Source organism: Loxodonta africana, chromosome 23 (assembly GCF_030014295.1).
Source record: "Loxodonta africana isolate mLoxAfr1 chromosome 23, mLoxAfr1.hap2, whole genome shotgun sequence".
Lineage (NCBI taxonomy): Eukaryota > Metazoa > Chordata > Mammalia > Proboscidea > Elephantidae > Loxodonta > Loxodonta africana.
In genome coordinates, this window is record NC_087364.1 from 74,330,955 (window position 1) to 74,343,667 (window position 12,713).

The following is a 12,713-nucleotide window of genomic DNA, read 5'->3' on the forward strand; positions in this document are numbered from 1 at the left end:
GCCGAGTGCTTAACCGTCTACTAGGACCCTTTGTATAAACAAGTACTAAGTTAAAATCTGATGGTTCATTTATACATCTCCCCCACCTCATATGCCGTGAACTCCTCAAGAGCAGGGACCGTGTTTTTCTTCTCTGCTCCCCATCACCAGCACTGGGTCTTGCACCCAGAAAGAACCAGCAGCTCAGGCCTGTGTCACTGAGGGGAGCAGGATATGGCCCATGGAATACAAACCCTGTTATTTGAAAGTATATTTTGTATAAATTGCAAGTTTTTGTTTGCTTGTTTTCTTTATACTTTACAAGAGGTTTATTTTTAGTAATTTTCAGAGTTAGCACATAACCTTTTTACAATATAAAAAACAATAAAGCTATTTTCATTTTGGAAAAAAAAATCTACCCCAACTGATGACAATTCAGTAATATAAGCAGCAGCCATTGGCACCAACCAAGACTGGGGCAAGTGAATCCCTGAAGCCATTGAGCCTGTCGCAGTTTTAACAGAATTCGCCACCTTTGGGGAGCTGGGGTTTTACAGGTTCTTCCTCTTGCTCAGTGACTCCCGGATTCTTTAGTCCTGGTTTGCCAGTTAAAGGCACAAATCATCCCGTTCCCTTCTCACAGGATGTTTTCCATCATCAGGATGAGGACAGAGATGTGGTTCTCAGTTGCCTTTGTCATATTTTTCCTTTTCTTCCTGAAAGTGTTTTTGTGGCAAATCTGCCAGATGTCCCAGAAACACGACCTGGGCAAAATGGGTGTCACTTCTTTTCTTGAAAAGTGTCCATAACACCGAGCCCAGAGAGGATGTAACGCACACCGCCTGGTGCTTGGCCCGCGTATTCCAGCTGGTGAGAATAACAAGGCAGAGGGTTCAGGGTTTAACACGAGCCTGGCAGCGGCTGCACCGCAGGGCACACCACGCGATTTCTCACAGGTGCAGGGTATGGGTGGGTCTCAGCGGAGGAAAAACAGTGGCCACAGCATCCTTCCACGTGCTATGAAATCATTTGTGAAATGCATTTTGTCTGTTTCTACCACACAGGCCTGGTACATAGCTATGGAGCGTATAGGAGGCACTAGAACGTGTCTCCCATGAGACTAAGACAGGGCCCCCACAGTGCTGTATTCTCTGCCTGGATCCCTGCTCTACAGAGTTGTATTGCAAAATCCTTTCCTTTGCTGGGCTCCCCCTGCCCCCCAGCTTTGCGTTTGAATCCTGCTTTTGCTTGCAGGTTACATGTAAACCCATCGCACCTGTGTAGTACGGTTAAGAATGTTGCTGACGTAACTTGTATAAACTCCCTACTTGGAAACCCCTTTCGAAGTAACTTGTCTCCTCACCCTTGGCAAGCAGTCTTGACAGTAGCAGCTCCAAATGACCCCATTTCCTCTTACAACGAAATAAAGCTGCCTTTCCTGTTCTCCCACCCCAGTCTCTCGTTGATTAGCCAACAGGCCTCACGCTGAGTAAGGACCTGGGTTTCCACCCAGAAACAAGACCAGGTCTGCTTGTTTGGAGAGTTAAGTAGATGGACAGACACATGAATTCAAGTTGGCCTCTCAAAAAAAATCAAAGCCATCCCTAAAGGAGTCTCTTTTCCATGTTGCCTCATTTTTTTTTTTTTTCATGTTAGGAAAGCGGGCTAGGATAACCTGTGTACCCCCTGTATGGCTGAGAGTGTCTAAGGAGGCAAGAGAGTCATGAAAAAAATAAAACCCTCAGAATCGAAACAAACATTCTATTTCAGTCCTCTATGGACAAAAGAAACACAAAAAAATCTGGTTTAGGTTTAATTTAAACCAGTTCAGATTTAGAGTTTTTTTTTTTTTTAAATTGCTACAAACTTACCCAAGCTGTTCTTAATAGGTGGGGAGCTGTGTACCACCTGCCCTTTATAGGAGGCCTTGTACTCATCCTTCTAGCGCCCTAAGAAAATAAAGCCTATTTTAAATTCTGAAATTTCACAAACTGTAGCTTAATTATTGTTTTTGTTACCTTTATTCCCCCTTGGAATGATGGTCTGCATACAAATACAAACATAAAGCAGCTATACATTTCACCCTGAGAAAAAACTTACACACACCAGTTACTTCCTAAAGCAGGAAAAAGGCAGAGCCAGTTCTGGGGTACACATTTAGATAATGTATGCAGTTGTTTATAGTGCCTCATCTGACTTGGCCTGCTCTCATTTTGACTTCTCCATGCATACCCTTCTATTCAGCCCCTTTCTTTGAAGAACAGGGAAGAGGCTAGCCATTTACTTGGTTGCTGTCTTCCCTAGTTTCAATATAGTAGGCTCAAGTTTCAGCCTATATCCAAGTCAATGTAGCAAGAAAGCCTTGGGCAACACTGAGTAACAACATGTTGACATTTCTTGGATGTTTACCACTTGCCAGGCACTATTCTACATGGTTTAACTCACTAAATTCTCGCAACAAATAATATTGTTATTCCCAATTTAAAAAAGAGGAAACTGAGTCAAGAGAGGCTATGTAATGGCCCAAGACTGCAGAGCTGGTAAGCTGCTGAGTCATTTTCAAATCAAGGAAGTCTGACTCCCAAGCCTGCCCTCTTAATGACCATACTGTGCCCAATGGATGCCCCTACCAGAAGCAAGATCATTCCTGTGATGGATGCTGGTGCAGAAATGTCCTAGGTGATCGTCGCTGCTCAGTTTGTGGCTGCTGTTTGGTGCCATCCAGTCAGCTCTGACTTAGAGCAACCCTACGCACAACAGGATGAAACGCTGCTCTGTCCTGCACCATCCTCACAATGGTTGTTATGTTTGAGCCTATTATTGCAGCCACTGTGTCAATCCATCTCATTGAGGGTCTTCCTTTTTTTCCTGACCTTCTACTCTACCAAGCTTCATGTCCTTCTTCAGGGACTGGTCCCGCCTGATAACACGTCCAAAGTAAGTGAGATGAAGTCTTGCCATGTTGCTTTAAAAGAGCATTCTGGTTTTACTTCTCCTGAGATAGATTTGTTTGTTCTTTTGGCAGTCCATCATATATTCAGTATTCTTCACCAACGCCATAATTCAAAGGCATCAGTTCTTCGTCAGTCTTCCTTATTCACTGTCCAGCTTTCGCATGCATGTGAGGTGATTGAAAACACCATGGCTTGGGTCAAGCACACCTTAGTCCTTAAAGTGATATCTTTGCTTTTTAACACTTTAAAGAGGCCTTTTGTGGCAGATTTGCCCAACGCAATAAGTTGTTTGATTTCGTGACTGCTGCTTCCATGGGTGGTGATTGTGGATCCAATTAAAATGAAATCCTTGACAACTTCAACATTTTCTCTGTTTATCATGATGTTGTTTATTGGTCCAGTTGTGAGTATTTTTACATTCTTTATGTTGAGGTGCAATCCATACTGAGGCCTATAGTCCTTGATATTCCAGTTTGGCAATTTACTTCAACCAGTTTGCTGCCTGCTAAGGCCTTGTTATAGATTGAATTGTGTCCCCGCAAAATATGTGTTGAATTGTACCTATGGATGTGATCCTGTTTGGAAGTAGAGTTTTTCCTGTTATGTTAACGAAGCCATACCAGAGTAGGGGAGATTCTAAACCTAATCATTTCTGAGTGATGAAAAGACCAGGATAGCCATAGAAACACACACAGGGGAGACAGATGCCACGTAAGGACTGTCTACAAGCCAAGGAACACCAAGGTGCCAAAGAACACCTGGGGCTACCTACAAGGAAGGAATTGACTCGGCCAAGAACCTGATTTGGATTTTTAACCTTCAGAATTATGAGAGAATAAATTTCTGTTCTTAAAGCCATTCAACTGTATTTCTGTTACAGCAGCACTGGCTGCAGACAGGCCACACATCTGAAAACCCCCTTTCATGATCTATCACTGTCACCTTTTTCTTATGTCACCTACCAAGGAGCCAGCATCTGCTGGAATCAGAGATGGCCATGCCTGGCCACATGCTTTCTGGTTAATGACCCATATTCCCCTGCCAGTCTCATCCTCGTTGTTTACCTGTTAGATGCCAGAGATAAACTGTGTGGACTCTGATGTATCAATATTAATATCTCCTTCTCCTCTCTCTTAAGTTATAACTGGATAAAGGCTTGACTTAATGAAAGTAATGAGTGAGAATTCAACCTCCCAATTAATTAACGAACGGCTCCTAAAATCCCCTCGTTGACTCTCTGGTGCTCGTTCATTCATTTGCCACAGCCTGATTAGCATGGATACAATATGATTCCTGCTCTCTGGGAACCCACAGACTGGTGGAGGAGAAACGGACACAGACAGATACAATATGGCGTGACCGATACTACACTGAGGTACAACTAAGGTGTGTCAGGAGAACTGAGGGGGTTACTAACTTCGAACTAGGAAGAACTCACAGCAAAGGTAACACTGGATCTGGGTCAGGGAAGATGAATGAGTTCTTCAGGTAGAGAAGAGAGTAGGACCATCCTGGGAGGAGAACAGGCTATAAAGATCAAGACGTATGTTAGAGAAAGGTGTGTTCTGGGAAGGACGTGAAATCTTGAGTAGACAGAACATGGGGGAGATGAAGCAGGCTGGACAGGAAAGAGCTGAAGCTAGAGAGGAAGGCTGGGGGTAAACAAAGGAATTTGAATAGTATTCTATAGGCAGTGAGTGGCTGAGCCACCAGGGGACTTTGCGCAAGGACATAGGCGTGTGTTTTTAAGAAGAAAACTAGGGACTGCGAGAGATGCATTCAAGAGGAAAGAAGCACATCTGTCTGTCTTTAGACATCTGCAGCCAGGCAAGTTTTTATCATATTGTTGTTGTTAGTTGGAATTTATCAAACACCTACTATATGCCAGGCACTGTACTAAGTGGCTTTATGTGAGTTATCTTGATGTATGTTTGGGTTGGGGTGGAACCATAGGAGTTAAGAAAAAGTCATTTTTGCTGTTGTCTGAGAGGTCTCCACTGCAATCTTCTTATTTGAGAAAGCAAAAGGACCTGTGCATTTTTTCCTATTTAGGACATTTATATTAAAATATTATTTGTTCTTTATGCCTTTGTCTCAACTGAGCATACCCCAGGAGTGGGGTAAATCCTGGTGATGAAGAACTGGGGTTGACCTCCCCTGGACAGAACCACAGAAGGTGCACCTCAAAGGCAACAACTCATCAGTTGTCCCAGAAGCTGAGTCTCTGCCCTTTGGTCCTCCCAGCCACACTCTCCATCCAATAAATGGGCGTTGGATGCCAGCACACACCTGGAAATGGCGGCAAGTCACTGCACAGCTTCCCATACTGACCCAAGCACCATACGGGGGAAACGCTCCTGAGTTAATTTGGGAGATAAAGAAAACAAGCATCTGTGAGATTTATTTTTTGTCTTGTATATACAACTCTTTGCTGCTGGGTGTAATAGAGATAGAAGAATGGTGATGCTGCTATCAAGCTGTTGAAAACAGTTTGGCTGCCCAGATGGGCCCTGATTTGAATGACAGGCACAGCCAGTCTGGTTCCCTGTAGCCAGCCCTGCAGTTCTTACACCTGGCTTCATGCGGGCACAGAAGGTGAGGCATAAGCCAATTAATAAGGTGTGTGATTCCAGGCTGACTGTCTCCCCCCTCCCCCCATCACCAGCTTGATGACTGCACACCCTCAGGAGACTCCCCACTTCCTCATAAGGAATTGAACGATGGGGTTTTCAGGAAGCCAGGCAACGAGAGAGGTGTCTTACAATGGGCTCCAACCAGTCACAGATTGTATGTTTCAAAAGTTGAGAATGAGATGCTCAAAGTTGGATTGGCTTTTCTGCATTTCCAAAATCTTTTAAATCCTAGCAACAAAATTATCTGATAATTTGAACCCCTGAACACAACCAAAAATTTTCCTTTGATGTCAAATAGAAAAACTTCAAGTCAATTTTGAGATGAGAACAGAATAGAATGAGAAAGAAGGCCTTTGGGCTCAAGTTCACTTGGGTCCCTTGACTGCCCTCACCACTAACACCCGAATGTTTCCATTTCTCATTTAAAGCTCCCCCTGTCTCCTCAGAGACCAAGCTCTCCACATAGAATATGCTGGAGGCTTTCTGAGGGCAATGTTCCTTCTTGATTTCAATTTCCTGCCCCGTAAGTGCCCAGGACCCCACACAGGACTTCTGTTCTCACGCTCCTCCTCTCAATGTACCTGGGTAACTTTCTGTTCCCTTTTGGAAACAGGCTAGGAAGAAATAGAGATACATATACATCTTGCCTGTTGGTTTTGGCCTTTAGGAATATCACTTCACAAGATTTTATTTAGAAAGTTGAATAAGTTCACTTAAATTGGGCAGTTAACAGCAGCTTAGATTACTGCATTTATTCTTGGGACTTACAGGGTTTAGCATTCTTTGAAGCTATTAGGACTTTTTCATGGTAATATTTTAGACATCAGAAACAAATAAGAAGGGACATTATTTCTGAGCCACGGAGCCTGCCTGGCATTTATAGATAATTTTGTTAGACGAATTTTAAATGAAATGGAATAACGGAATCAAAGGATACCAGAGCCAGAAGGAAGGTTATCCAGTGTAAAGCCATGAATTTTGAGGACAGAAAACAGACCCCCCCAAAAATGAAATGACTTGACCACTTTCATAGAAGTGGCTATTTGTCTTCCACTATTCTTTCTGCCTTTCTCTTGATGAGCTGGGCGCGTGGACACCTGAATCAAGCCTAAATGTCTCTGCCTCCCTTGCAGCTAAGGTATGCTCCTGTGTTTCTTTGGTCTACTTAGCCAATGGGGTGCAAACAAAAGGTTGTGTTTGACTGCCCGGAAGAGTCCTTCTCCCCTTCTTCTTTTCTGGTGGCTGAAATAATGACCTGATGGGTGGAGATGCGTTAGGGTTGGACCATGAGAGGGAAGCCGTGTGTTCTCTGGTGTGCTCAACAACAACGCAGCAATAAGACAGAAGGAGCCTGGGTGCCTGAAACTGTGGACCACATGGAGTTCCAGACTTCTAGACTTTTTTTATGTGTGAGAAAAACAGATAAGCCAGTGTTCTTTTGGGTTTTTGTATTACTCTCAGCCAAACCTAATCTAAACTGCTACAAAGGTAGTCTCGAAAGATTCTAATTGATGAGCAATGGTATGATAGCAAAGACCAGGATTGGAAATTGGGCAGGACCTGATTCTTAGCCTCAGAAACCCTGGTGACCCTGTGGTTAACAGCTATGGCTGCTAACCAAAAGGTTGTCAGTTTGAATCCACCAGGCACTCCTTGGAAACCGTATGGGGCAGTTCTACTCTGTCCTATAGGATTGCTTTTAGTCTAAGCAAGAAACTGCTGCAAATACTCAAAGTCAGGGGCTCCCAAATGCTGATCCACAAACCAGCTACATCAGAATGACCCTGGCAGAGGCTCCTGTAAATCCAGATTTCGGGGCCCTTTCCTGGAGATTTTGATTTAGTGGGTATTCTATGGGCCCAGGAATTTATATTATTTAAAAAGTTGCCCATGTAATCCTGATATCCAGATATATTTGCAAAGTATCTAAACTAGAACTGTCCTCTGCTGGGGAGTTGAATTCGAACCACCAGAAGAGTTTTGTTCCTTTTTTTCGCCTCTATGAGTAAGAGAAAGAGAGAGTACGCGTGTTCTGAAATCACTCCTTGGGCTGTTCAGATACACCTCTCCTTCTCCCTGCACCCACTGAGAGGTGCACAGTGGTCACATACAGGTTACCTTAATTCAGAAAAACCGACAGTGATGTAATTGCATGTGGCTACTGTTTTTTTGCAGATTACACTTTCCACAAAAAGTTAAGTCACTTCCACTGTGCATTACGACACATTAATGAACCACAAATGCATTTGTGACAAAAAGAAATACCATTAAAGTGCAGAAAGACTGCATGTTTTAGAGATTCCAGGGCCTTGCGCATCAGAGATTGAATTTCTCGGTCCTTGCAGAGATCTAAAAGGTCAGCAGATTTAGTCCAACAGCTGGCAGCCAAAGTGGGCCTAGGAACACTTGGGGCCACCAGCAGGCTTTGCCGGCAGCAAAGGTGACACAGCATGTGAACGCGTCACCAGAAGGCAGAACGTGCGGGGTGAGACATCCGTAACAGCAGTGAACAGGAAGGATTATGCTAAGCAGCATGTCCACACCAATGAAATACTCTTAAAACATCCACCCTTACGTTGACGTATGCGGCCACTTGTGGGCTCAGCTCTTCCGCCTTCTTTGCGGGGAGCTAGAGGAGAAAGGCCTCCACCAGGAGCCAAAACTCACCTGGCTCTTTACAACTCTCAGCAGAAAAAAATCAAAACAGAACCAAAGATTCATTTTATGACAAAATTTATAAATGAATGCCAAGGATACCAAAGACCTAATTCTAACTGGGTCAGTGGCTAACCTAGTCTGAGTCTGGGTAAGTCACCTAACCTTTCTGGTTTTTAATTTTAACTTGTGCAGAGTCAAGGGGTTGAACTTCTAGTTCAACTTTTAGTTGTACAATTTTATATTATAGCTAATTATATTATACGTACATGGGTAAAGGGAAAGCTCCTATCAATTACATATTTGCTTTTATTTTAAAAAAGATAAAAATCATAAATCCCAATATAAAGTCATCAGACAGGTGTGTGTGTGTGTGTGTGTGTGTGTGTGTATGCATACACACACACACACCATCCAGAACTTGAATTTCTGAAAACTGGAAACTCTTAGTTGCCTAATCCCTACAAGCTCTAATGGCTTCCTGTTGTCCCTGCTGAAAGATCCCATTGTGCAAATATTTAGGCTAGGACTTTTAAACATCCGTGAAAGTTTATTTCACTCTCCAAAGTAACCTCATCTTGAGAGCTCAACACATACCGAGTCCAGCCGATTGACATGGGAGCTATGGACTCTCATTAATGGGTGGTCTCTGAGACCTAACGCTAACTGATGGGAACTATGGACTCTCATTAATGGGTGGTCTCTGAGACCTGACGCTAACTGATGGTCTCCTGGATTAGTTTCAGCAGAACTGCAACCAGAAATGAGATGAAATTCTTACTAGTTGTTGTTATTCAAAACTGGTCTAGAATCTTTATGTGACTTTCTCCATTTTAACCTTTCTATTTCTTCACCTGACCACTCCAGCAATAAAATTCTCACTTGCTGAACCTTCCTCATAGCCTTGTTACAATGAGCCCTTGACCCGGAGGCCACAGGCGATGGAAAGAGTTTGAAATAGAAGCAGGAGCTGTCAGAAGTTCAGCACAAGTCAGAGATCACAGAACTCCCTCCAGTGGGTGACATGCCAGTGGAATTTAGTGAAATGGATTAAAAAAAGCTGAACTTACTTCATCGACATGTCCAACAGCTCCATAGATCCTCGCCATTTGTCCGATGAGGTAGGGGAACCGCTCACCAATCTCTTTCAGCATTGGAAGGAAACTGTTCAAAGCTATAGGTTCGTAGGCTGCTATCTCTACGAGGATGTTTAGGATGACGTCAGTATGGGTTGAATCCTTCAAATGCCCAATTAGGAAAGGAATACACTTCTGAACCATCTACAGAAAGAAAGGAGAGGAGGAAAGAAGAAACAAGGAGAAAATTAATTAAATGTACGGTACTTAATTCCTTATTAAGTCAGGATCGATCCTGAAAGCAAATATTTTTTGCATTAAATCTGAACTTGACACATTCTGTGATTATTATCCTCACTGGAATACAAGCAGATCTCCCAAATTTGGAATTTAAAATTTACATTAAAATCTGCAGAGGTTTCAGTTTCCTTTTCTTAAAATATTTGTAATCTGTGCTCAGCAGTTGTAGAGTGGAGTTTACAGAGTGCTTAGATGCCCTTGTTGGTAGATTAAGTTTGACGTGTTACTTCCTCATTAGGAATGATGCAACAATGTAACAACATTTCCTCCAAGCCACTGTGGGAGTTGCAACTTAAAGGACAATATAAGTATGTAAGATCTCTTCACTGACTTTAATCAAAGCCTTCAAATTGGAAAAAATATGGTTGGGAAATATTTAATAACAAAACTAAGACAGCAGGAAAGAGCTACCACATTTTTCTTCAGTTTTTCATTTGATTACAAAGACATAATAATAACATAAAGAAAATTATTTAAGTAAAATGATTTCCACCATTATCCCACTACCCTAATACGCCTCTCGATTTTTAATGCTTTTATGAATATAGGGATGCAGTAATTCATATTAAAGAAAATATGTTTTTTTGTGTGTGTGTGTGTGTGGAATAAAGTCACTATGCTAATACACACAGGCAATGAATCGGTTTATATGCTAAAATATGGCAAATGAAAATAGCAACCTGTGGAAAACTGAACAATGAAAGTAAAAATGATTTGGCCCTTATATTTTCCATATTTCTGTTATTTACTTTGTGTTTTGCTGATTTTCTTTTTTATTTTATCATTATTTTTCTCAGATAGACATTAAATGTAGCTTCCAGTAAAACCTGTAGCTTCCTGAAAACTTGCTTCTCCCACCACCCCCTATGGCCCTAAATGTCTCCTTTCTCCATAAATGATATCATTATCCCACCTGGTTGCTCAAGCTGGAAATCTGGGAACCACTCTAGAATTCTGTTTCTCCTAAGTGTGCCACAGGAGTCCCTGGGTGTTGCAAAAGGTTAAATGCTCAACTACTAGGCTATCCTTTCGTGTCACTCAGGGACTCCTGTGGGTACTTAGGTGTTGGCATTCAAACCCGCCCAGAGGCACCTTGGAAGAAAGCCCTGGGGATCTGCTTCCAAAAGGTCCACCGAAAAAAACCATCGCCATTGAGTTGAATTTGGACTCATAGTGACCCTACAGGACAGAGTGGAACTGCCCCATAGGGTTTCCAGGGCTGTAAATCTTTATGGAAGCAGACTGCCACATCTTTCTCCCGTGGAGTGGCTGGTGGGTTCGAACTGCCCACCTTTTGGTTAGCAGCCGAACACTTAACCACTGCAACACCCCACCAGGGCTCTTTCCGAAAGGTCACAGCCTTGAAAACTCTGTGGAGCAGTTCTACCCTGCGTGCATGGGGTCACCATGAGTTGGAACCGACTCAACAGCAATATTGTTTGTGTTTGTACCCACAGATCTGTCCACCTCCCTCCATCTCCATCCATTTATCCAATCACCCGCTCACTCCTAAGAATTTATTGAGCACCTCCTATTTGCAAGGTCTTGTTCTAGGTGCTGGAGAAATAAGTGGAAAAATCTGACAGGATTCCTGCTCCCACGGAATAATTTGCTAGCTAATAAAGGAGATATTCACTAAAGCAAATAATTAAACCAGAAATGCCTAATTATAAATTTTAATAAATGCCATGTAGGCAAATACAGGGTTTTGTGAGAGGCTGCCCAGGGACGCTAATTTAGGCTGGGGGTCAGAGAAGGCCTCTCTCATTTAAGTTGAGATCAGTGACCCAACCATCCTGCAGTAGGTTATTCCAACAGCCTCCTAACTGGCCTCCCTGCCTTTGGTCTTGCCCATCCAATTCCTTTTCTGCCCTGTGGTCACCATGGTGCCCCTTCCCTGCTTAAAGATCTTCAGTAATTTGCCATATTTCTCAAGACAGAGGCTTAACATACCTTTTTCTGAGTTGACTCTTTTCTACCTTTTCAAGTACCTCCCCTTATCCACAGTTATGAATTGTGTCCCCCCAAAATGTGTATCAACTTGGCTAAGCCATGATTCCCAGTATTGTGTGGTTGTCCTCCATTTTGTGATCTAATATGATTATCCTGTGTGTTGTAAATCCTAACCTCTATGATGCTAATGAAGCAGGAGTAGAGGAAGTTATGTTAATGAGGCAGGACTCAATCTACAGGATCAGGTTGTATCTTGAGTCAATCTCTTTTGAGATACGAAAGAGAGAAATGAACAGAGAGAGAAGGGACCTCATACCACCAAGAAAGAAGTGCCGGGAGCAGAGCACGTCCTTTGGACCCAAGGTCCCCGGGTTGAGAAGCTCCTAGACGAGGGGAAGATTAATGACAAGAACCTTACCCCAGAACCGATAGAAAGAGAAAGCCTTGCCCTGGAGTTGGCTCCCTGAATTCGGACTTCCAGCCTCCTAGGCTGTGAGAGAATAAATTTCTGTTTGTTAAAGCCATCCATTGTGGTGTTTCTGTTATAGCAGCACTAGATGACTGAAACACCCACCCACTCCACCCTCCCCATCCAGACCTCATCACCTATCATACTTCCACCATGCTTGATTATTTAAACATTTCCTTGACCTCCTAAGCCTGGGACTTCTCTCACGTGATTCCCTCTGCCTGGAATTCTTGCTTCCCCCTATTTTACTGAACTAAGTCCTTCTCATACTCCAGGCCTCTGATTAACTGTTCTTTCCTCAAAAAGCCTTCCTGGGCTTCCCTCCTCTTCCCTCTCAGTCTAGTCCCCCACTGAAGCTCCCACTTTACCCTAAATGGGAACTAGCAGGTCCCTTCTTACGTTTCCTTGTTACTGCTGGTCTAGATGTCTGACTCACGCTGGAATGAAAGCTCCTCTAGGTTAAGAAATGTCTATCTTGTACTCTATTGTACACCCAATGCCTAGCACAGAGCTTGGCCTGAAGGTGAGTTAATAACTATTTGAGGAATAAACCAAAGGAAGGTAAATCTAAATGATTTTATAGGGTAGCCTTTGAATAAAATACCTCTCACGCCAAAGCAGAGTCTCTGGCTGGTACAAACAGCTAATCTGCATGGCTGCTAACTGAAAGGTTGGAGGTTGAGTCTACCAGAGG

At 43.1% G+C, this 12,713-nt stretch overlaps 1 protein-coding gene across 2 annotated transcripts in view; it reads right to left on the reverse strand.

Moving 5' to 3' along the window:
- Positions 1-12,713, reverse strand: part of VEPH1 (ventricular zone expressed PH domain containing 1) — a 251,398-nt gene that overhangs the window by 152,314 nt on the left and 86,371 nt on the right. For both annotated transcript variants that reach the window (XM_003416131.4, XM_003416132.4), the window contains exon 5: positions 9,292-9,501. In XM_003416131.4, the coding sequence (XP_003416179.1) occupies positions 9,292-9,501 (210 nt within the window). The remainder of the gene's footprint in view (positions 1-9,291; positions 9,502-12,713) is intronic.